This window comes from Haplochromis burtoni, unplaced genomic scaffold, assembly GCF_018398535.1.
Source record: "Haplochromis burtoni strain Fernald_Lab_line unplaced genomic scaffold, NCSU_Asbu1 Contig_83, whole genome shotgun sequence".
NCBI lineage: Eukaryota > Metazoa > Chordata > Actinopteri > Cichliformes > Cichlidae > Haplochromis > Haplochromis burtoni.
This window is the reverse complement of record NW_024582444.1, coordinates 679256-705217: the sequence shown is the minus strand read 5'-3', so window position 1 is coordinate 705217 and position 25962 is coordinate 679256. Positions and strand designations below refer to the sequence as shown.

At 39.5% G+C, this 25962-nt stretch overlaps 2 protein-coding genes across 7 annotated transcripts in view; both read left to right on the top strand.

The window, feature by feature from the left end:
* The window catches only part of cpeb4b (cytoplasmic polyadenylation element binding protein 4b), a 35168-nt gene extending 21943 nt beyond the window's left edge, over window positions 1–13225 (top strand). For 2 of the 5 annotated variants that reach the window (XM_014334890.2, XM_005926397.3), the window contains 7 exons: window positions 1685–1708; window positions 2800–2970; window positions 3258–3347; window positions 3714–3832; window positions 3946–4060; window positions 5132–5313; window positions 8191–9157. In XM_014334890.2, the coding sequence (XP_014190376.1) occupies window positions 1685–1708; window positions 2800–2970; window positions 3258–3347; window positions 3714–3832; window positions 3946–4060; window positions 5132–5313; window positions 8191–8418 (929 nt within the window). In that variant the 3' untranslated portion in view covers window positions 8419–9157. Of the gene's footprint in view, window positions 1–1684; window positions 1709–2799; window positions 2971–3257; window positions 3348–3713; window positions 3833–3945; window positions 4061–5131; window positions 5314–8190; window positions 9158–12158 lie in introns of those variants that run through there. The other 3 variants (XM_005926396.3, XM_005926398.3, XM_005926394.3) reach the window with 2 other exon arrangements.
* A 5535-nt stretch (window positions 13226–18760) lies between these two features.
* Window positions 18761–25962, top strand: part of nsg2 (neuronal vesicle trafficking associated 2) — a 46988-nt gene continuing 39786 nt past the window's right edge. The window contains exons 1-2 of one of the 2 annotated variants that reach the window (XM_005926400.3): window positions 18761–19172; window positions 19566–19732. In XM_005926400.3, the coding sequence (XP_005926462.1) occupies window positions 19604–19732 (129 nt within the window). In that variant the 5' untranslated portion in view covers window positions 18761–19172; window positions 19566–19603. Of the gene's footprint in view, window positions 19173–19562; window positions 19733–25962 lie in introns of both variants that reach the window. The other variant, XM_005926399.3, reaches the window with a different exon arrangement.

Here is a 25962-nt window from a genome sequence, read left to right as displayed (position 1 = left end):
CCCCCCCGCAATGATGTCAGCATCAGAGAAACCACTGCCCTGGGAAAAGTTTGGATAATGACACACTGGATACATTTTCTTTCTGTTAATGAGGCTAGATTGAAACTGCTGTTGTCAGGGGTAGTGCTGCTTGACCTTCAGTGATGCATTTGATGTCTTGGAGAGTTCAGATTTAGTCACTAAATTACTGAGGTCATGCTTATAGTAGAGGTCTCAATTTTATTTATTTTTTAAATAAATAAACGTCTTTTACACTTATTGAGCCTAAGGCAATATTTATCTATTTGCAGCATTACATTCCTGGAAAACATTCTAGTGCAAACTAACATTTTCTTCAGCTCAATGAAGAAAAAAAGGTTGTAAATTGACTTTTATTATGAAAGAGTCACACAGGAAGTGCAGTGCATTTATCAGTGAACTTGTATCTTAATGCCATTATTCACTGTGATGTTTTTTTTAAATTTTATTTTATTTTGGATAACAGATGGGTTTGAAATATTGCAGGGAGTAATGAAACAAGCAGGAGCAGCCACTGTGAACCATTAGACAAAGAGCTGCAGGCAAAAGGCTGTAACTCCCCAGCAAAGTAACCAACTCACTCTGCCATGCTGTTTGCAAGTTCATGCTGTGTGGAGCACACATGCAGGTCAAATATGACCTACAGTTTTAAAGCACATTTGCTGTTAGCTATAGGTCTTGCTAAATTAGACCTGAAATCCAGTTTAAGGTTCAGCCCTGGGATCAAGTCTTCGTCATCGTCTTTCCGTTTGCATAATTATGCAGACTTGCTTAATTTTGGTACTTTGCAGTCAAGCTAGGTGAACTGGATAATTCACACGGCTGTTTGGCTGGCATTGAACATATAATTATATCTGGCACTTAACTTCACACAAAGCTGCAGTTGTTCCGAAACTGGTTTCTATTCATGCTTTTATTATTTTCTTTTTCCTCCTTCCTCCTCTTTCATTTTCTTCCCCTCTTTTAATTGAAGGCTTCATTTGATTTTTGATAGATGTTCCTGATGTGCTTCACTGTCAAGTTTCAATTTTTCTGCCATTTCTGTCAATATTTCTATTCAGAGCATCCATACATGTAGCATAACACTTCATGTTATCCTTCAGTTTCTTTGTTAAAGGTTATCCCAGGGCTTGTATTGAATTTAGGGCTGCCACAAACGATTATTTTGATAGTCGACGTAATCGTGACTAGTCGACAAATCGTGGCAGCCCTAATTGAATTACAGAAATGCTTTGCTGTTGAACTGAGATGTCCTTTTTTAGCTGTGCGCCTTTAGATTGTCTCCTTTATCCCCTTCTCATAATGAGTCAGCATTTTATTTTGAAAGTGCTATATTAATAGCGAGGTGACCTTTACAGCGTGTCTATATAAAGTGTCCTTTATAAAAAATACAGCAAGTTTAAAATGATTGTCTGCAACCTTTCAAAATGCACAGTTCCACAATTAAAAAAAAACACAAAACAAAAACCTGCTTGATAGTCGGTGTGCTGACAAAACCACAGGGTGTTTATGATTCATCGATGATTAATAAAATCAAGGGCCCGCAGGCTGAAAGTGGATCGTCTCTCCATTGTCGTGCACCACCTGGCACTTTTATTGGTATTATGTGTATTATGGGACTTTTGTGAACATCCTCTTCTTTGATTTGTCCTTATTCCACATGCAGCCAGGAATTATAGCAGGAGACGAGGTAAAATGCAATCACAAATACATCATGTCTCGTTTTCAGCATATTTTCCCGCCCTATAAGCCTCAGTGTTTAACTAATCTTGTAATGTTAAGCAGTGTTATGATTTTATTGACTGTGGTCTGCTTGTTTGTTGTTACATTAACGGGCACGTGCATTTAGTTTTGGAATGGCCCTGTGCTTTTTTTAAACTTGTTTTCTTTTTTTTATACGTGCAGTGATGTGACGAGTTTGTCTGCATGATTGTCTTTAGTGTCGAGTCTTGTTACTCGTCGTCAAGTGATCTTGTGCATCTTTTATCCTCAAGTTTTTGTTTCTCTCATTATGCTTCACTCTGCTTGCTTTTCTCCATCTTTGCTTGCATATTGCAAGATTAACTCAGACAATACAAGACGGTGTCACACTTAGCTACAAGTTAATGAGGCAGGGAGACGCGCAAAGTGTAATTCCTGATTTACACTCATTGCAAGAGGAGCCCGACACATGGCCAGGCACACACACTGTCAGTTAAGGCTAACGTCCTTGCATAAATCTTCATAAATCTTCATAAAGCAGCTCAGGGCAGGTTGTATAGGAGCAGGGATAGAGCAGGGAGAGCTTAACCTTTACCACACACAGTGCACTCTGAAAGTGTTTATACTTGCTCACTGATAGGACTAATGTGTGCGCGATAACCTTTATGTTCACAGGCAGCACAGTTCCATGTGTGATTCATGGAAGCTAATTAAGAATAAAGAACAACACATCAAGGACATTTAATTCGGTCAGACTGTGATGTGGTCCTTTCAGGCTCTAATATCTCCATTCTGCGTGCACATGTTTAACTGATTCTCTTCCAATTTGAATCAAATAGTTATATTTTAGTAAGTAAGATTAAAAAGGTTAATGGTTTGTTTATTGTTGTTAGATCAAGAAAATTAAAGTAGTAGGAATTGAGGTCAGATAGACAAAGGGATGAAATTAAAGTGCTCATTTACGGCCATCTTTATTGTAGTGCCATTACCATGATTTACTGTTTTCTCTAAAAAAACAAAACAAATGTCTAGTTTTCTCTTCAAAAGATAAATCTTTTCCACCTTCTTCTTCTTTCTCAGGCCACTCTTCTCTCTTCCCCATAGAGGATGGTTTCCCTGATGATGAACGTGGAGACCAGGGTCTCGCAGGCCTAGGTTCCCCACACTGCTTTCCGCACCAGAACGGAGAGCGCGTGGAACGCTACTCGCGCAAGGTCTTTGTTGGAGGACTGCCCCCAGATATAGATGAAGGTGCAGTAGTAACATAATTAATATCAAAAGGATTGAATTCCTGGGTTACTTTTAGCCTTTTATGTAATCAAACTTAGAACAAGGGAACTTGAGGGAAAATGTAAAAAGTTAAAAATAAATAAATAAAGCAATCATGCCTGAAACACACAGGGCTTCTTACAGTACACCCCCCTGTAATTTACTGTGAAATCTGAGCAGGGCCTCTGCTCTAAATCTCCCCTGGTGTTTTCTTTGAAAAAGCTATGGGCTGACGATGAGGATGCATTATTATTATTTTTTCATTTCAGATGAGATAACAGCCAGTTTCAGACGCTTTGGACACCTGTTTGTGGACTGGCCTCACAAAGCTGAGAGCAAATCCTATTTTCCTCCCAAAGGTATCTTAAATTCCTTAAATTCACAGCTTGTTCACACTATGCTGTTTTTTGTTTTTTTTTTTTTTTTTGTTTTTTTTGGCAACTGACTTCAGTATTCCTGGGTAAAGCAGTGAGTGATAATCTGCTACAATCGATATCTATACATCTGAGCAATCTGGTTTTGTCTTCAGGCTGTTATCTGAAGCATTTGTCATCTCTGCTCAGATTGTTTGTATGTTTGTAAAAGCTTATGCCTTCCTGCTGTGCGAGCAGAGTGTCGTGATCAGACATGCTTTCACAGTAATCAGCAAACTAAATTCCAGCACAATCCTCTGTCAGTACTCTGCGGCCCCAGCAGCGAGAATAACCCTCTTGTGTTCTGTGCAGGCTATGCCTTCCTGCTGTTCCAGGACGAGAGCTCAGTGCAGGCTTTGATCGATGCCTGCATCGAGGAGGATGGCAAGCTGTACCTCTGCGTGTCCAGCCCCACCATCAAAGACAAGCCGGTCAGTGGGAACACACACACACACACACCAATTTGCTTAAATCTATTGGTAGTCCCTTAGTAGACTAGAGCTAAAAAAAAAAAAAACCCACTTGTTGGTTTTGTGTGTGACAGGTCCAGATCCGCCCATGGAACCTGAATGACAGCGACTTTGTGATGGATGGATCTCAACCTCTTGACCCAAGGAAAACCATCTTTGTGGGAGGAGTTCCTCGCCCACTTCGTGCAGGTATCCTTCTTTTTTATGCTGGTATTTTTCCGCCAGCTGAATTAACAACAAATGAGTGTTTATAATACAAACATCTGAGGAGTATTCTGTGCATATGCTTTGTATCTCAAGTGTTTTTTTGTCAAAAGCCTTTTAAAGGTTCTTATTTCCCTTCCCTTTGATTCAGTAGTCTAAATATTTTTATAGCATAAATGACCAAATGAGAACAATAAGTAGTAGTCTTCTCTTACTTCCTTTTCTTTCCCAACTGTTGAAATATCAGCCGTAAGCAAAATGCTTCCTTCTGTGAGACACAATGTGATCAGCTTGTGCTTATAAAATTAGACCCGCTACAGGGTGAGGCTAAAGAGACACTGACCTACACTGGTTATTTCAGGAAGTAGTCTCTATGACTGTTAGAAATGAACTAATGTCAACCCCTGACAATGACACACTGTGCAGTGTTAAAAAAAAATATATATATATTTTTTTCCCTTGATAATAATGTCACGTGTACTGTGTGTTCAAGTTTATGCCACCTTTGTGTAACTGTGTCTTAAACCTCTGTGCTGCCGTTTTAGAAAGGAACAAAGACATTAGGCCCAGCAGTGCATTAAATATTTTATGACCGTGTGCAATAACTGGGTTTAGATTTGCATTTTAAGAAAATCCACATATTAAAAAGGACGTTCAGACTTTTTAATGTCATAATAAGTAAAGCTGAAATGTAAACTTGCAGGGATTTTGTTTCCACAAACTGCATGCTTGTTAAAAAAACAGAAAAACAGGACGGTCAGTAAATTCAGGGCACTGCTTTCATATTTACCCCGTGAAACTCTGCAGGACTTTAATCCGTCCACGTTAATGGTTTAAACTCTCAGATGAACAGTTCTCATAAAGTATGTGTTTGTGTTTTCTGGTTACACTGGCATGAGTTTATGTAAACCTCTGTATCCACACAGGTAATTGCTGGATTTCTGTGTCCTGCAATCTTTGTGTCGGTGTGCCGTCTCCATCTGTGCATCAAACTTGTTTTTGTGAATGTTTTGTTGATCTGCTTGTGTGCGTCTTCCTCACCCTCCCTCTTTGCAGTGGAGTTGGCCATGATAATGGACCGCCTGTACGGTGGAGTTTGCTACGCTGGCATCGACACAGACCCCGAGCTGAAGTACCCCAAGGGAGCGGGGCGGGTCGCCTTCTCTAATCAGCAGAGCTACATTGCTGCTATCAGTGCTCGCTTTGTACAGCTGCAGCATGGAGAAATCGATAAACGGGTGAGTGGAAAGAGGAAAAATAAAAAGCTCAGTGTTTTTCTGTCTTCCCTCTCGGCCCCCTCCTTTCTTCAGCTTGCTTCCTGCTCTTACTCGTGGTGTTTCTTTCAGTTGCGCAAAGGTGATGCAAAGTTTTAACAGTTTTTCCTGGAGTAATATAGTCATACTATACTGCATTTTATACAGAAATCATCTAGCATATGAACAGAAGAGTATAAATGACTGCTGTTAAATTTAGCTTCAGATTTTACATCCATTTTAACCTTTATCCAGGCAGAGTAGTTATAATAGGCGTGCTGTGTTTGTGATGTAACTGGAGCAGAGAGTGATTTGTGTAACAGAATAATGTAGGTTCACCAGAAATGATTGGATGTTTTTAGCTGAAATATATCTTAGTGTGGTTGAACTGGGCTTAAGATTTTCATGTCTTTGCAAGCTGTAAAACTACTCTAATGACGACTTTTCTGTTGAAGCAATAATTGAGATTTTTACTTGTAGAACTGCCTGAAATTCAGACTTTGTAACTGAGTCGACTGTTTTTTTGGTCAGCAGTTAAAACAGCTATTTTGACCAGTTTCAGTAGTAAGAGTACAAATTTGTTAACAAGTGCTTTTTTTTTTTTTTAACATTCATATGTGTCAGTGAACCAGCATGCATAATACCAAAAACCCTGAAAGTGAAGCATCTAAATGGAATTTGGCCTTCATTGAGTTTATTTATCAGTGCTATTCCTACTGTGACCTGAAACCTATTCTCTATAAAAAGGCTATGAACTCCAGAGCCTCACTCTTTCAGTATCAGGAACCCTACAGATGGTGCACAGTCTATTATTTATTACATTTTTTTTATTAGCCTTAATTCATAAGAATACTGTCAGTAACTTAGCCAGCGCTGTCAGCAGCAGAAGAATTACAGTAATCTCTACAGGCATGCTAATGAACTGTATATGACACAAATTCTACTGACAATAGGTGAGTTAAGATAACGTGAGACTCAGCAGATGCATGTAAAGTATAGGTAACATTATAAGATAAGACACTGGAGTAATGGTATGCTCTTTTAAGATTTGCATAATTGTGATGTTGTGCAAATTTTGTGTAATGACTGTCTTGGTAACGTTCACCTCCCAATACTACAGTCATTCATCAGTGAGCAGGAAAGATAAAGAAGCAAGAGGTGTTCCAAAAGGTCATAAACAGGAAGTTTAAAATGCAGAAAATTTTTAGTATTTTAATAACGGTGAAGTCAGCAGTGCGATATTAACAACTTTAAACATTCTTTTGAATACTGATCAGGAATAGGAGATTATTTGGCTTTTTATTCATTCTGCTTTTTATAAACAAAAACAAGTGAAACACATTTATGCAACAAAACAAATGTCAAGTGCTCAGATCATTTTCCAACATGTTTAAAAATTCACCAGACAACAGGACATCAACAATTTTCTTCTTTTTTTTTTTTTCCTTCATCTGACTTCACAATTTTCCTCATAACTGCTTACATCCTTTGCTCATACTGAGGCTGTTAGCTTGGATAGCTTTAGCATTTACCACTTTGGCTTTGTTAGCTTCTTTCATCTGATTAATTTTGTTGTTAAAAATGTTTGTGTGGTCATTCCCGTTCTCATGGGTCACTTTGGCTAAATTTGTGTATTTACTCACAGTGAAGAGCTTTCATGCTAACGACATGTTTGCATGTGACACTGAGTAAATCTGCAACTATTTGCATGTGCCACTGTGTGCATGTTGCACATGCATGGACTGGGCCTGCTCGTTGCTAGTCAGGGCCACAAACAGTAAAAATGGTCCAATGGTCAATCAGTGCATCTTTAGTTTAATTTGTGTATGTTGAAGCATAGACTGAATAAAGAAAGCACACTGTGTGGGGTGCTAAGTTAACAGCAAATCCTGGCCAGCTTGGTTAGGAGGAGGAAAGCTCATACAAACACCTGCTTCCTTATTCACAAGGGATCGCGATGCCCTTCCTGAGACAAGCCCACAGGGATTTGTGTGTCCTCCCAGTCTCGAACTCTGGATTTCTTTTTTTGTCTCTCAGGCCACCACAGTATGGAGCCTCTCACACACACACATCTGCTAATCACTGGTAAATAACGGATTGAGAAGATACTACAGTCTTCCTCACCAAAAGTGAAGCTTCGGCTATTCCACTCAGCACGTCATATTATTTGTCAGCTAAATCAAGATAATGTTTTTCCAATAAAAATGGTAGAAAAGGCAAACAGCCCAATCGTAGCAGATTGTTAATCAGCTATAATGAAAATAAGCTGTGCATTGTGGCCAAAATTGAGGTCTGTGGTGTCTGCAGTGAATGAAAGTTCAATTTTGAGCCCAGGCTGATTCTGTGACACTTGAGATTGCTTGTCATAAAAACAAATGTGGTTAAGAAATGCTGAACAAGTGCAAAAAAGAGACCTTTTTTTTCCTTTGTGGAAATATTTTTAATGAACAATTGCTGAAAAGAATTACAGCAGTAGGGCACCCGTGATTTTTTTATTAACATTAACTTAAAACAACGTGATGCAACAGTAGGAGAGGGAAAAGTAAACGGTGAGACTCTTATCAGAAAGATGGAATTACAAAGTAACAGTAAGCTGGGTTATAGACATACACTCTCCCCTGTGCATCACTCATGTGTGTGGAATAGCAGACCCCTCAAATAACAATGAAGGCTGTTACATAGAGGTGTAAATGCAGTGAATTATTGATTGGATTAATTCACGGTATTAAAAACAATATTTTCTTTCCTGCTTACTGTAATGATTCCAACTCTAAATAATAAAAGCAGCACCTGTTGTGGCTCACGTTGCACCCTGCTATTAGTATGTATGGATTTATTTATTTATTTCTACTTCTTTTGCAGGTGGAAGTGAAGCCATATGTGCTGGATGACCAGCTGTGCGATGAGTGCCAGGGAACTCGCTGCGGTGGGAAGTTTGCGCCGTTCTTCTGCGCCAACGTCACCTGCCTACAATATTACTGCGAGTACTGCTGGGCGGCCATCCATTCGCGCGCCGGCCGCGAGTTTCACAAACCCCTGGTGAAAGAGGGAGGCGACCGACCCCGTCACATCTCCTTCCGCTGGAACTGAGCGGAAATTAGAGAGGGAGAGGCAACAGAGGAGCAGGAGGGCAGGTAGTGCAGGAGTCGCAAAATCATTGTACAAATAAATGCACTTTTCTGTTGCTGGTTCCTTTTTGCTCCACTTTCACCCGACATTTTTTGCAATTTTTTTGTTAAATTAATATTTAAAGACGGAAAAGAAAGATTGGATTTATATCCAGATATGTCAAGGAAGCAAAAAAAAAAAGATGTGTAATATGATTTTATTTATGTTTGATTTTTAAAATATTTTTATTAGTTCTAAAAAAAAAAAAACGTATATAGAAAAGTTTGAGGTGTGATATGGTACTCTGCTATTTTAATTGGGATATTTTTCTAAACAGTGTATTTTATTTTAATTTTGATACAAGAGGCCCCGAAACAAATACTTGTCATTTGACATTCAGCTGACTTGTTTTGTAGCAGAGCTCTTACATTTTATTTTGTATCGAGTCTCCAGAGCAAATGCTGTTTGAACAGAATATGATTGGCTATTTATTTCTGATAGGTAGGATTAAAGTGCCCCTATTTTGCATATTTGCATATGTTTAAAGTCTCAGTGTTTCATGTGAGGGAGGCGGGTGTTCACTCAAATTGATTTTGTGAAGTCCAAAACAAGATTTGGGTCATACTGTTCACTGCTGCAGTGCCTGTCTTTAACCCTCTGTGTGAAACTCTCCATTTTGCCTCCTGTCTCTTTAAAGCCCCCCCCACCCCCCCCCCCCCCCCCCCCCCCCCCCCCCCCCCCCCCCCCCCCCCAGTGACATAGATAAGTCACAAAACAAAAACCTTTGACAGTTTCAAACAGTACAGCAGTATTTTATATATAGTTGATATATAAAAAAATCAACATACACACACACACACACCAGACTAAAGGATATGGAAGAACCCAAAAGGCATAATAGGGGCACTTTAAGTTTGCTATTGATAGCTGAGGCTCCAGAGCAAATGTGAATTAAAAAGGGTGTTGCTAAAGAAGAGTGCACTTATTTCCAGTTTAAGTACTGAAGATACACAGTACGTAAGACCCTTAATAGTTACCAAAGCTGAATCTTAATTCACTCTGACGAGCAGAAAGAGCCCACTGCAGAACGAAATGGATTCGTTTTCCCTTCCCAGATCAAAAACGTTCGAACCTCTCGTTATGATTTCCAGGACCATACAAACATTTTGATGTTACTTGAAAATCTAAACAAAATTTTAGCAACACTGATTAGGGTTTCGATCTCCATTTTGACATGCAAAAACTAATACCTCAAACTCCGCTGCTAATGTGCCGAATACAGAGAGAGAGAGAGGGAGAGAGAAAAAAGAAACCAAGAAAGAAAACATCATCGCTCTCTGGTGTTCTCCTTTCCTCAGAACTATAATCAGAGAGAAGTGATACAACAGGCAGAGAGTGATGTAACTGGCACAGTTTTCTACTCAACTTGCTTCATCACCTCCTTATTTTTGTAATCAAACCCAGGGTTGTGCTAGTGACAGAGCATCGTAAAGTATACAGTGTATTATTGGAATGTATGGTAAAGGGAGGCTACAGGAGAGACAGGCTTAGTGGTGAAGAGAGAAATTCAGCCCCAGATCCCCTCCTCGTGTCTGCCTGCGGCCTCTGCTGCTAAGCTTACAGCTAACAAACAGAAGGCCTCATTCGTGGATCACAACCTGCTCGAGGCTTGAATCCACGTCCTTCAGGACCGAGGTTAAGGCAACGTGTCACTGAAGGACGGTATTGCAGTTTTTAATGGGGCTACCACCAAACAGGAAATACCTGTCTGTGTTAGTTTTGTTTTAATGCATTTGTGCAATTCTCCCAAGTCTTTAATGGAAAAAAAAAGTTTTACTTTGCATCCAAGGGTTAGTTACATTTAATGAAAGAAGCAATTAAAAGTTTATCTGACTTTGGAATCGTCATCACATGTGGGGATCTGCCCTTGAAGCCAGGTCCCTGCCAAGCTAATCCAACTCAGCATCCAGTGTTTTTGAAGCATAAATGAAGATAGTCTCTGAAGTGTGCTCTACTACTGCACACTTGTGACCCACATGCAGTTTGCTCTCCATAACGAGATTGCAGGTCCAGTCGACTGTAGCCAGCGGCTTTTGGGAACCAAAGATGGCTGTGCAGTAGTGGGTCATACTGTAGCTTGTTACTTGTGTGGAAGTTTTGGTTTTTCTTTTTCATTTTCTTCAAGGACGTTTTGCATATATATATTTTTTGTTTTCCTAAATCTGTGATTTCTACCCAGTTTTGCTTAACTGTCAAGCCCTGATAGACTCCAGCGAACCAAAGATTCGCCTTGAACATCGTCTTTACAGAATGCATTATGCATATGAACGATAGTGCCGTGAAAACCATCAGAACATCAGTATGGGGGGGACAAAACAGGGCTTGCGAGACATACAAACAAGGCCTCACACTCCCTCCGTAGCTCAAAATGGAGGCGTGTGCTGTCAGTTAGGCGCTAGTTATTTTTATCTGAAATGGATCTGTGCGTTTGGGAAAAGTAACACAAAAAGTACACCTTCCCACGGCGAAAGTAAAACTAATCCTTACCTTTGTTTGAGTCACTCAGTGGTAACCTTATTAGCCGAGCATTTAAATGTCAGGGAGTTAGTACAGAAACTTGATTATTACACACACACTAGTGAGAATCCTCATATCGGCGCGGTGTTGTCGGCACCAGTTTTGCACCCTGGACATTAGTTTTGTGGGTGTGGTGGGTGAGCATTTTAGAAGTTAAAACACTTTGTGAAGAATTTGCTGTTAAATGAGATGAAAAAAAAAAAAGATTATTTTATACATGGCCTGCTGATTTTTGGTACAGTGTTTTCTAGCTAAATTATTTTGTCATGCACATATAAACATTTATTATGCACTACTTTTCTAAATATTTTTTGTTTCTTTTTCCAACAGTCATTTTAGGCACATTTTTCACAAATGGGGAAACTCCTTTTTGCAATACCTCAATTTTTCACATTGTGAAAGGTAGCTTTTGTACTTTTGTTACTGAAAGATCTGCATATATGGAAATGTTCATTTTAGGAAAAACAAAAAAAGTTGAGTGATTTCAATATATATTATTTTCAATTATGCTTTTTATACATTTCAGTGCTGAGGAATCTTTACAACTAAGTGCGCACTTGTGTTGATGCGACTTCAGATGTGCAGAGGAGAGACCAAAGAGTATCGCTCTCTTGGTCTTAGCTTTTCTTACACTAGATGTTTTCCAGTCGATCTGGTCAATAAGAGCATGGCGAGAAAAAGAAAGAAAGAAAGAAATATAATTTGGGATTGATGTTAATGTGTCTAAAAATGGCTATACTAGTTGGAAATGGTAACTTCTGTCTTGGTTTCCTCTCCATAGATGGAGCATAACTTATTATATAAGGAGAATGCAAAATTTGGTTCACGCTTAACGCTGAATCTCGTATCACAAGAATGGATGTTTGGTGTTTAGATATTTTAATATTTGAAAAAAAAAAAGTATATATATATATTCTTGAACTTGCCAACTAGCACCTATTGTAATCCTTAGCATGCATGACGAAAAAAAAAAAGAAAATGACAAGTACAATGAATTAGCTATTACAATTAATTGTTGTGGTGTGCACCAAATGTTTCTCAACTATTCAGTTAAGGACACCCCGAACCCGCTCTCACCTCACCCCTCTTCCCCTCTTCCCATGTTCCCGCCCCACGTGTCGATTTCCTCGCTTCCCCATTCGCAGACCTCTGCAGGATGCACGTGACAGAGAGATAAAAGAAACCTACGTTTGAATTGATTTGGCAGTGCAGGACTTTGAGCATCCTTTATATAGAGAACACTGTTTAAAAAGACTTGAGAACCTGTCCCCGCTGTCTGTCGAGGTGATCTTACATAGACCTATCTGGAGGAAAGGGGAGCTTAAAGACTTGAATGTGGTAAATGTTGCAAGTTAACTTCAAGTTGTTATGTGCAATACTTCTTTTGAACCTTTTTCCAGATAAAGACTCTTTGCAATGTAATTCTTTAATGCCATTTTTAATTGCAGACATTTAATTAAAGAAGATGTTAATATGTTTTTCACAGTCATTTTCTACTGTTATTGTAATCCTTTTCATGCTGGTGTTTGTAAAAAAGAAAAGAAATCAAACTATTTGTACTAATATAAATAATTGAAGTTATTTTTAAAACATTAAAGGTTTTGTGCTCATTTGCTTATTTTGTTTATTTTAAGCTACTGTGATTGATTGCATTGTAATTATTAGGTCAACAATGTATTTAGCTGTTTATTGGTATATTTTTAATTGGAATGTATAATTGATTTTTATAATTTTGATCAGATTTTTGTTATATTTTTGAGGTGAAGCTTTTAATATGTTAAAGTGTCTAGTTTTTACTAATTGCTATATTGTGCTCCACAATATATGGTTCACATTTTCTGAAGGAAAATAAATATTTAAATATTTGTCTGTTAATGATGTTACTTAATGGCAAGATTTCAATAGTTTTTAACTGTGTATGGGAAGGTTGTTGTATTTATTAATAGCATTTTTTTACTTAAGATATCACCTTAATTTTTATTGTCATTTCACTTTATAAGTTCCTATTTTTGTATTTTCCTTTCTAATTAAGTTATGTAATACGGATATGTCCATATTTCTAGGAGTTGGTCTGTAGAAGTGCTAGTGAAACGAAAAAGAAAAATCTAATGTTATTTAATTGTTTGCAGCCAACTATTTATAACAGTATGCATAATTTTTAAATATTTGTAATGTGAAATGTTGAATGAAATAAATCTTAACTGTGATGAAAGCCTGTGTGTGATGTGATTATTTATGACTGTTGTGTTGTCACAGCTTTAAACCTTCAGCTCCTTAATCAGTGTTCAAATCTGGCTGAAAGTTGAATAATTAAAGAGGAGTGTCGATGCCTTGTCTGGCTAAAGGCGTCCGCTGTCCGCCTGATCTTCTACAATTCACAAGAATTCCCACTCCTAGAGAAAACTGCACACGACAGTCATCTGATGGCTCATGGTCGTATTTGTTGTTTTATGGGATTTTTCTCGATGACGAGAAAACTTTGACTTTCCTTCAGTTTTTCACGCATTCAACAACTGAGAAGAAGAATGAGCTGAATGAGAGAATATTGTTTTCCTTCTTGTTTGATATAAAAAAATAATAAAATAACGATAACCGGAGAAATTCAACATGCAGGATTTTAAATTGTTAAGGGAACAAAGTTGTCTAAACCTACCTGGCTCTGTGTGATAAAGTAATAGATGGTTGTGCCTTGGCAACATGAACTGCAATCATGGCTTTCAGTAACTGGTAATTAGTCTTTCACATCACTGTGGAGGAATTTTGGTCCACTCTTTTTTTGCAGTTTTTTTTATTTTTATTTTTTATATTCGGCCACATCGGAGGGTTTTCCGGCATAAATGGTTTTCACACCAGATGTAACTGGTGTAAAAGTTATACTTTTGTCCCATCAGTCCACGGAATTCTTTCTCCAGAGTCTTGAGGATCATGAAGACGTTGTTTTTGTTTTTTTAAAAAAAATTAATAAAAAAAAAACAACCCTTGGGCCCCTTTTGGTCAGCAGTGATTTATTTCAAACTCTCCCATGGAGGCCATTTTTGCCCAGTCTCTTTCTTATTGTTGAATCATGAACTCCTTAACTGAGGAAAGTGAGGGCTGCAGTGCTTTAGATGTTGAGCTGGCTCCTTAGTGATCTCCTGGATGAGCCACTAGTGCTCTCCTGGAGTAATTTTGGTAGGTCGGCCACTCCTGGGAAGAGATGGGCAGTAACGCCTTACTGTAATCCAATTACTTTTTTCAAGTAACGAGTAAAGTAAGGGATTACTATTGCAAAAACGGTAATTAGATTACCGTTACTTTCCCGTAGGAACGCTGCGTTACTGCGTTACTAAAACCGTGATTTTTTTGCGAGAATGTCTCATGACAGTGACGTAAGCGAGTGCGACGTTCGTGACAACAGCTGTGTGCAGATCAACAATGGATCATATATCGAGTGCAGGAGAGAGTATGAGCGTGCAGCGTTTAAAGCGTGGAAGTACTGACCTTACTTTGAGTTTGATTCCATAAAAAGTGACAAAAACATTAGTGTCCGCTGTGCGTGGGAAGAAAACTTCTTTTTACAGCGAAAAAACCCTAAACTTCCAGCAAGCACCGAGTGCGCAACGACGTAATGGGAAACTCACAGAGAAACTCGCGGATTCTTCCACTGACCGCTGCGGCACACCTGCACCAGGGTAAACCTCCGCCTACCCTACTCCTGCTTTACAGGTGAAAATAGAGCAACAGGACCGCTGAGTCTTTGACTTTATTTATTTTCTGCTGTGTTTTACTTGCATCTATTTGAAAGAGTGAGTGTAAACACAAAAAATATTTTATTTTATGTGCTGGAATGTGCAGAAAATAGGTTTAAATGTTAAACTAATTTACTTCCAGTCAGAGAATGTTGCATATAATTAAATTTTTGCTTGATGCATAAAGTTAAAAGATTAAAACTGAATAAAACAAGTTATTAAAAAGAGACTTTTCCATTTGATTACATTTTGTATGATGGATTATGCAGAAAAAGTAGAATTGGGCTGAAAGATCTATCGCTTTATCACCTATTCAGGTTGTAAATCGTGTTTTTAAAAAGTAACTAAGTAACTAAGTAATTACCTTTTAGTTCATGTTTGAGTATAAAAGGAGCCTGTCTACACTTTTTCTTTGTGAGTTCATTACTACCTATCTAATAACCCAGACACGACCTGTTCTTTTGTTTTCTGAACATGTGTGACAGCTCAGTAACACCACCAGCTGGCTGCATCTTATTTGTAACAGAAGCCCTCTTTCCATGTAAAGTGTGATTTTTAGTCAAAGAAATGTAAATTTTGTAGAGATGTTTGATACAGTTAGGCCATAAATATTTGCACAGAGACAACTTTTTCTATTTTTGGTTCTGTACATTACCACAATAAATTTTAAATGAAACGACTCAGATGCAGTTGAAATGCAGACTTTCAGCTTTAATTCAGTGAGTTGAACAAAAAGATTGCATAAAAATGTGAGGAACGAAGACATTTTTAACACAATCCCTTCATTTCAGGGGCTCGGCGTAATTGGACAAATTAAATAACTAAAAATAAAATGTTAATCTCTAATACTTTGTTGAAAGCCCTTTGCTGGCAATGACAGCCTGAAGTCTTGAACATGGACATCACCAGATGCTGGGTTTCCTCCTTTTTAATGCTCTGCTAGGCCTTTACTGCAGCGGCTTTCAGTTGCTGTTTGTTTGTGGGCGTTGCTGTCCAAAGTTTAGTCTTCAATAAATGAAATGCATACCCAACTGGGTTATGGTTAGGTGACTGACTTGGCCAGTCAAGAATATTCAATTTCGTTGCATTAATAAACTCCTGGGTTGCTTTGCTGTATGTGTTGGGTCATTGTCCATCTGTATTATGAAACGCTGCCCAATCAATTTGACTGCATTAGCTGGATCTGAAAAGAGTGTATGTCTCCGTCTCATTTGGCTTTTGTCCTGTGTCACATCATCAACAAACAGTAGTGTCCCAGTGGCAGCCATGCACACCCAAGCCATCGCACTGCCCCTGCCCTGCTTCACAGATGATGTGGTATTATTTGGATCATGAGCTGTTCCACAGCTTCTCCATACTCTTCTCCTTTTTCTTGCCATCATTCTGGTAGAGGTTGATTTTGGTTTCATCTGTCGAAATAATTTTTTTCCAGAACTGTGCTGGGGTTTGGCTTTTTTTTAGACGTTTTGATTGATTGATTTATTTTTTGAGCAAAGTCCAATCTAGCCTTTTTATTCTTGAGGCTTATGAGTGGTTTGCACTTTGCAGTGAACTCTCTGTATTTACTTTCATGCAGTCTTCTTGGATATTGATACGCATACCTCCTGGAGAGTGTTGTTCACTTTGTTGATGTTGTGAGGTGGTTTCCCTTCACTGTGGAAATGATACTGCGATCATCCACAATTGTTGTCTTCCATGGACGTCCATCTTTTTTTGCGTTGCTGAGTTCACCAGTGCTTTCTTTCCTTGGATGTACCAAACAGTAGATTTTGCCACTCCTGTTATTGTAGCAGATGGGTTTCTTTTTCTGTTTTCATAGCTTAAGGATAGCTTTGTTCACCTTCATGGAAAACTCCTTTAACCACATGTTGTCTTTTCACAGCAAAATCTTCTAAATGCAAGCACCACACCTCAAATCAACCCCAGGCCTTTTGTCTGCATTACTGATAATGACTTTGAGTTAATTGTCCAATTACTTTTGGTCCCCTTTCTCCAATTTGAATGTGGATACCCTCAAATGAAAGCTGAGAGACTACACATTCTGTCCATTATATAACTATAAATGGAAAGTGTTTGGATAAGCAGGTAAAAAAACAAAACTTGTGTATATATATATATATATATATGGACCTAGCTGTAGTTGTTAGTGTGATACAGCCTACCTTTTCAGGTGAGGGGAGGGAAGAACATGTTGTTATCAGGAAGACAAGGTTAGAATAACATAAAACATATCTCGTCCACACCCAGTAATATGAATATAACAAGATGACTGCAGTATTAAACTATGCTGGTGCTCGGCTTATAGGCTGAAAATCAATACGTCATCATCTGATTCCCATGGACAAACAAACGGAGCTTGTTAGATTGTGTCAGGAAATTGTATGAAGAAATAATTTGTATTACGTCATACCACAGGGCAGCTGGAGGATGATATTTCTCCACTGCAAACAGAGCTCCATCTTTGAGGTTCTCACAAAAGGAGATGATGCAATGGCTGAAAAAAAAATGTCTGCAAAATCACTTTAGGTGTATTGTGTCTCGCTTACAGTCAATTATCCCATTTTAGTCGGTTCCCTGAGAACCATAAAGGAGCTAATTCCTAAACCTGAGAGGACGCAGTAGGAACATTACAGTAAGTATACAGAAACAGGCATCAGATTATATCTCTGTTCAGCTGCTGAATAATCAGGTAATCACCCGTCACAAAAGGATGAAGGGTGGTCATGCTCAGCTAAACTTCTAAATACTTTCAATACGTTTGACGGCAGGGAAATAAATGGAAGCTCATCTTTAATCATCTGATGTGCTATAAAAAATATTATATTTGATCCATGGAGGAGTTAGGTGTTTATGTCAGCTGACTTGATAACCTCAGGAAGATCTGCAAGCACAGCAATGAAGCAGAAAAGTGCATAAAAGATTAAGTTTCCCCTGTTGTGCCTCTATGGAAATGCGCTACCTGGCCAGGAGGGTAGAGAAGGTGGTTAAACCACGCAGAAGGTGAAAAAGCATGAAAAAGTCACCACCTCTGTGAAATATGGCTGCCTACATACCGACTCTTGGGCTCCAAATGTCCCATTAATGCTGCATACAGGTTACACGTCCCCACAAACTTGTGAAATATGATTATGATTATTATTAATAATATTAATGATTAAATAATAATGAATACCATTATTATTAGTTGTATTATTTGCAGCATTTGTACCTTTCAAATTGTCTCCAGCAGCATTAGTAGTCATATTATTATTTTCACTCATTAGTAGAAGCAGTGATTATTTGAATAATGCTAGTTTTAGTAGTAATCGTATTAGTAAGCAATAGTAGTAATAAGTCAGATTAAGTAATAGTAATACCTTTTGCAGTATTTGTACCCTGCCAATTGTCTCTAGCAGTAATGCTAGTAGTATTGGTATTTTCATTGGTAGGATTAATAGAAGCAGTGATAATTTACAGTAATGCTAGTTTTAGTAGTAACAGGATAGAATGGCGCTTTATTGTTATTGTATATGTACAATGAAATTAGTAGTATTACTTGCAGTATTTGTAGCTTGCCAGTTGTCTCCAGCAGTATTAGTATTATTCATATGATAAGCAACTGTATTTGATGTAGTGTTAGTTTTAGTAGTTTTAGCAGTAGTAGTGTTTCTACCTTGTGCAGCCTCCACCTGATAATGGTAAATTATTACGGACACGCCCCTCTTTTGAAATATCAGCTGCACTGTTACACTGGCTGCGTGTCACTTGTTAAACCACCAGGTGGCGCTGTAGGACCAAAGAAACCAGTTTGAGTCCCACATGTTTCATGCTGCCTTTACGTGATGCGTGTAATGTTGCTTCTTTATGGAAAATGTCAGTTTTAAAACTGGGGAAATGAGAATATTAAGCAACTTCTAAGTGATCGGGATGTCATATTCAGGGTGGAGAGCAAAATCAATCCGCTCCAAGCAGTCCACTTTTATTCTTCGGGTTAGATCTGTGTATTCACAACGCTAGATCCTGACCCGCTTTAATTCATTTAACAAACAAAAGTGACCAAAATGCTCTAAAATATGTTGGTGAAAAATCGGACTTTACCTTGAAAGGCAACGACAGTCCAGTTTCCACTTTGGCAAAACAAACGAGACTCTTAAAGGAGGGGAAAAAAACCAAACATCCCCCTAGTGGCAACTCCAGCGGCTTGGCGTTAGCAGCTCGGAGAGGAAGAGGCTGTTTGGATTAAGGGGGTTGGGCTGCCTGCTGGTAGGAAACCTGCCGCCAGACATCCAGTTTGTCTCCGGCGGTGCAGCGCAGCTTTCCCGCAGCATCAGCAGCAGCGACGCCGCAGAGCATCCTCCAGCCTCACCTGCTCCTCATCTGCGCTCCCTCCGCCTCTGTCCACACAAACAGTGCCGCAGCACGGAGGAACCGGGCGGACAAGGACGAGCAGCTGTAAGTATCAGCCTATTTTTTTTACGCGTTATTCGTTCATTTTCTGATGGTTTTGTTGTGATGGAGAGAAGGTTCTGAAGACAGAATGCATATTTCCTTTCCCCCCTCTCCTTGTTTTTCGGTAGTTTTCACTCAGATACATGTTTCAGTGTAAACGAAAAAAAATTCCCCTCCCTCCGATTTCCTGTTTTTACTCTAATCATTCACTAATCAATCATTCAGGCATTATTTGAGCACCTTTTTGTGCGTAAGCTGCCTCACAGCTACACTCCGCTTAATTCAACATTTTTATTCACCGTTTCATTAAAAATCGTCCCCATCAATCAACCAGCGTTTGCCAGCTTTCATTGACCTGAGAGGCTGTAAAGGTGCAAAACTTCCTCTTTTCAGAAGCAGGCTTCGGGGAAATAAAGGAATACTAAAGGCTGAAGATGGTGAAACTGGGGAGTAATCTGCAGGACAAAGGCGCCAAACCTGTGAGCGTGGAGGACGGCTTTCAGAATGTGCCCCTCATCACTCCACTGGACGTTGGCAGCCTCCAGAGCCAAGCACCTGACAAGGTGAGAGACTGCCCACCAGCTTCTGTGCATCTTCTTCCCAAATCTGCCTTCGCTGCCATTGCCTCAGTGCTTTTGACCTGTGCCATCCTCCCACACACAGACAAACACAGCAAAGGAAAAAAAAAGGTGATATGATGGCTCTGTTAAGCTGTGGGAGGCATTTTGCTGTTATTGTTTGAAACCACTTGTCCCCCCACCCTCTTGAGGGGAGGATCACTGCAGATCAATACAAAGTTGATGTGAGTGTTCACCTTTATCTGGTGAGGAAGTATTTCACTCCTGATGGAGGTGATCTCCTGTTATCCCAGGATTGCAGGACCTCATATTTGTAGTTCACAATGGGTCACTAAATGTCTCAAAATCACGTTGATTTATATTATGTCAATTTTTACTTTTATTTGCCATCCGTGTGTGTGTATGTGTGTGTATTATGTTTTCTTTCTCCATTTATTCACACATTCATTCATCTCATCTGTCTCCCAGCCATGTCCTTTGTCTTCCAGCTGAGATTAGGAGACAGATTTGGTGCCAGACAGACTGTCATTTGTCATCTTGACATCCCATAGTAACTGCGCCGCCGCTCGTTAATCCAGTTACCATGGTGGCAGTGCAGCGCCGATTGGTGTATGTGCCGGGTTGGAAGAGAGAGCAGCACTGATTGCGCATTATAAGAATTAATGGAATTAGGCAGCAAGGCGAGCTCATTGTCACTTTTTGCACACATGAAAGCTTTATTGTGGATTGTTTGTTTCGCTGTTTGGATGTGAGGATGAACATTTTTCAGCTATATTAATCCATATTTCTCCTCTCACCAAGTGACCAATGAATTGTAGAAGTAAAAACAAATCAAATTAGATACATTTTGTGAAATAAATCCATAACTTTGGACTGTAACTCCATATTTTTGTATTTTATTGGAGTTGGTAAACCAACAGAGAGCTATCAGCTTCATGTGTAGCTGTAAGGAGCTTTATGGCATGATTAATCCCCCCTATTTAGTTGCTGTTTAGCCGTTTTTAGTGAAAAGCCTCTAACAACCAAATGTACTTTATTCACATCACTGAATGACAGACACGAAGCAACTAACTGGTGGTAGAGTGGAGCATTTAGGAGCTGGATATTTCCCTCTGGAGAACATCTGAGCTCAGAGCGAGTCAATATTGGAGCTACACAGCCAGAAATGGCCAGAAATACGACGACAAATGAGTGAAAATGTTGCTGCATAACAGCTGACGATGTTAATAAGTGTCTGGCTTCCATAGCTGGAATATTCCCGTTAAGGGAGATGTCATTTCTCCGGACGTTTATACTGTATGTGGCAAATTTAAGAGGCTTATGCTGTGCGTTTAAATTTGAAGTTTAGCCGTACTTGTGTTCTTCATATCATGGTCACCCTGTTTTTTGAAAAATGCGTTAACAAAGGGTTTAAATTTTTGAGCGTACACACACAAAACTCCACCGGATGAAACGAGCTCCCGTTTGGCCTGCTGCGAGGCGAAACAGATAGCACAGCCTGAACCCCACAGCGCGGATTCTGCTGAGGGAAGCACAGTCGCTTTCCATTTCATTTACCTGTTAACTCAGGAGACCTGCCATTCACTGTGCTAACACACACACATGCGCACACACTTGCAATTTCATTCACGGTTGTGCTTGCGGGAATTCTAGCAGCGCATACTTACAACAAAGGCGGCGCGTGCGTGCACATGTGCGTGAGTGACAGGTCGTCTCTGTCACCAGTTTGTGAAACGACGTTCTTAGTAGAGCTGTCAGTCATTTTACTCTGATTAAATCAGTCCCAGCAGATTCACCAACACTGCTACGTACTGTAGATGAAGCTGCCTTTGCACACACACACACTCACTCATTGCTGTATTACTGTACTGTGTGACTACACAAATATGTCTTATATTGATTACCTGAAAAGGGAGACTGACAGAGAGAATAACCTGAGTTGAGTATAAGTCCCCATCCAGTGACTTATTGCTGTTGACATTTAAGAGGAAAAGAGGTCAAACAGGATGGCTTGCAGTTTTTTGTTTTTTTTAATGTAATTTTTTTGTTTGTTTGGCTTTGTTTTTGAGTTTTTACATGCCTCAGGAGATGCATCCACAAAGATTGCATTTGCTTGCTGCTTTTGGATAAATCTGCTGACAGCTGATGCAGATTTTGCCGGCTTGCTCCCAGGACTGGGAAATTGTTAGTTCAGCCCCTCCATGTGCTCATTTATTTTGTGCTCATTTGTGCATTCGGACACTAAGCAAACAAAACCGTGGCAAGTTTTTTTTGTGTGTGTGTGTGTGTTGCTTTTAATATATCACTATGCAAACGAAAGTGGATCCGTTTGTTAGCAGTCAGGACAGTGTGGGAGTCGGAAAGGTCAATTTGCTGCTTAATCTTAGCATTTGTTTGGAGCTGTAAGTGTGAGAATTTTCCTCCTGGTAAGTGATGCATGAATGCAAGAGAGGCCAAGAAATAATGAAATATTTAATTAGACATCCGATTTTATGAAATCTCTAGAAAATTCATCTGTTTATATTTTAAGCTCTTATGCAACAACTTTATAATTCATTTGGAGTCCCTTTTCTTTGGAGTTCCTGATTTGCATAAAGCCACCAATCTTGCACATGAGACCCAAAGCAGTCAAACTGTGGGTCAGACTGATAACATTAAGCTGAATCTATGCTATTCAGCTCTGGAAAGCACAGAGGACCAGACAGCTTGTTTCTCGTTGTTATCACCAGTGTCGGGTGTAATAGATTACAAAGTAATCACATTGCTAATTTTTTCAGTACCACACGTTGATTAAATAACATTACGTTATTTCACTATTTGCACACAAATACATAAAATGTGCCCTTTTCTTCCTGCACACCTGCACTATAATAGACTGTTTTCAGTTTAGCAGGGAGGAAGAAAATGGTGGAGCAGTGTTTGACTTTTGAGGAGTATAGGTCTGAGAATTACCTTCATTTTCATTGTACAAAAATACCAGGGCACGGTGGTAAAATGTAAGCTGCACCCACAACAGAAACAGCGGCACTGTACTGCTAACACAGCGTTGGCTCTTTGTAAGCATTTGCACGGCATGCTAACACAAAGCTAGCAAAGAACCCAAAGTGACATTAAAGCTGAGGGTATGCGGAGTCTAGCCCAGCAGCCAGAGCCTGATCATAAACAACAACAGTGATGAGCAGTCTGACTTGTAGCCATGTAGCATCCATTTCTACCTTTTTTTTGGACAGAGTCACTGTAGCAATCACTTAAAAGTCCCTTTAGGCTGATTTTCAATGTTGTGTCAATGACTTTGGTTTAAAAGTTAAACAATCAAAGACAGACCATGTGTATGTCCTCATTAGGATAGGGATTTGTACCAGCATGTCATGCTGTAATCGACAGTTTATATTGTTAACACACCAAGTGTGCTGCAAAAAAGCAACATGAAATTAAACATAAAACAAGAAAAGGAAGAAACCAAGATTCTGGGTTCATTTAATTCTCACGAGAAGGCAGCAGCATTGAGAATTTCATGGTTTTCTCCAAGAGTTGAAGCCGAAACATGGTTGCTTTCATGCATATTTCAGGATGTCAGTGGGGCAGTTTGAACTCTTGTTGGCAGAGCTGAGACCACATTTTAGGAGGCAGAAAATTTTTTCAGAGAGCTGATTGACCCGGAGCAACGTCCAGCTATGAGTCTGTGGCAAAACTGTGTTATTTTACTATTTCCATGTCTCCAAGTCTGAGGCCATGGTCTTCAGCCGGAAAAGGCTGGAGTGCCGACTCTATGTCAGGTACGAGTTACTGCTCCAAGTGGACCCTAACGTAACTCAGAGTCTTGTTCACAAGAAAGGGGAGCAGGAGATCTCGATTTAACGGTCGTTCTACGTTCTTACCTTCACCTATGGTCACGAGCTTTGGGTAGTGACTGAAAGAACGAGGTCGTAGATACAAGTGGTAGAAATGAGCTTTCTCCAAAGGGTGGCTGGCCTCGCCCTTAGAGACAGGGTGTGGAGTTCGGCCATCCAACACTCAGATTAGAGCCGCTACTGCGCCACATCAAAAGGAGCCAGTTGAGGTGGTTTGAGCATCTGACAAGGTGTTCCGGGCATGTCCCAGTCGGAGGAGGTACTGAGGCAGACCCAGGACACGCTGGAGAGATTATATCTCTTGGCTGGCCTGGGAGTGCCTTGGTCTTGGTGTTGCTGGAGGATGTGCTTAGGCTGCTGCCCATGCGAATAAGCAAAAGAAAATAGATGGATGGATGGATGAATATTCAATACTGGTGTCATGAGGTATGAATACACATGTTCCCAAATGCAGTGGTCTGATTGGTCAGATCTGTTTATTTTGATCTGAAAAATCTGAAAAATTGAGCTACAAATGCTGTAAATTTGTGCTGCAGATTTATGCAGTTGATGTGAATGACTTCATTAATAATAAAATATTCACAAAGATTTAAAGGCCTTAATCCACAGTAATGCAACAAGTAGTGTAAAGAATTACATTATTCAGGAAGTCATTAAGTAATGTAAAGTTTAAAAAATGACAGGAAGTGTAATACATTACCTTTTTTGAGTAAAGAACCTATACTGGTAATCATTTTGTTATTTGACGTTGATTGTATCTGTAGGAAAACATTCCTTTGTCTAAATCAGAAACTGTAGACTCGTTGCGGCGACAGGCTTCATAATCTCACTGAATACTGGGTTGCTGTTTTTGCCACTTGCCCTATCCAGAAAGAGTTCACTGGTAATCAGCTTTTATCATTCTCTCAAAATCTGATCTGAGACCAGTTTTGTTCTCTTTGTCCTTTAAAGCCAAAGCGAGGTTTTAGTAGGTCATGTGACCCGACTAGTACCCCACATCAGCGGTGCGGTTGTGAGCGGCTTTACAAATACGAGTCCAGCTGTTTTCTCCCTGATCCCTGTCTGATGAGTATGTGACCTTGCCGGCTACAGGGTTACTCGGGGATATTTGCAGATTTTTGCAGGGGTGGGGTAACTTTATGACAGTAAAGTTCATACACTTACAGGCACACCAACGCATGGAAGGAAAATGCTGCTGAGGCATTAGAAAAGCATTAGATTTGATTTCATTTGGGCAGAGATGCATCACGGCCTCTGCTGCGCCACCAATATCTTGATTGGATTTCTGGTAGTTTGAAAGAAAATCAACAACAACAACCAGAGGAGGGTGGCAAGAGGTGGACTGACTCTGAGAGAGACACGCAGATCGTTTCTGTTTATCATTCCTCTAAGAACAAAGCTAAGCTACCAAGACTTGCTTCAAAGGCAGTAAGAGACTTACAATCACTTTCTTCCTGTTTAACACACATCCTCATTCTTTTATTGTTCTCACTTCCCTCAGTTACTTCAGAGACGCTTTCAAGTCTCGTTCTTTCTTTTTGCGATTCTTTGTTCTTATCCTCATAAATTAAAGAGGAATTCCTGGTATTGAGAACCCTCCATCAGGCAGTCAAATCAGTAATGGATCAGCGGATGATTTCTTATGCGTTGTGACGGCTTTGGGCCTCCTAACCAGATGAACCATCGCTCATGTTAATTTGCCAAATCGCCACAGATTCTAAATATATTTTTTACACGTTTATCTGGCTGGATGTGCACAGAGGCTGTAGGCCAGATCAGATGAAACGCAAAGCCTACACAGTCTGTTTTTTGTTTAACAGTTTGAATAACGAGCTTTAGCGGGGGATCATTTAGATATCTTTTTTTGTTTATGATTAGATTTAGATTCCATATAGAGTATTTCCCAAATGAAGAAATTAATCGTTTTGTCAATCATCTGTCATAACATGTTGGGAAACATGCATAAAAAAGGATAACAGTGAGTTTACCATCACTATAGAGCGAACAGCTGGTATTGCTTTGACTGAACACTAGTTAGTTGATGAATACCTTAAGGAGACCTAAGGACCATTAAATTCATGCAAAAGAATAGACAGTGTCAGTTTATCTTCAGTATTTAAATGAATGAAATACATGTATGCATGTTCAGCCTTCAACAGTTTTGTGTTTATTTTATACTGTAGCAGCCATTCACGGCTCATGCTTTCTTTCCACTGTGTAATCCAACAGTACTGCAGTGCTACTGGTTGGTTGGAGTGTTGCACCTTTGGATTTAAAGCCCTGCTGGTTTATATTCTGTCTGTGTAGCCACAGATTGATTTCTACCTCAGATGCTGGGGAATGCAAATAGCTGCTCTTACTTTC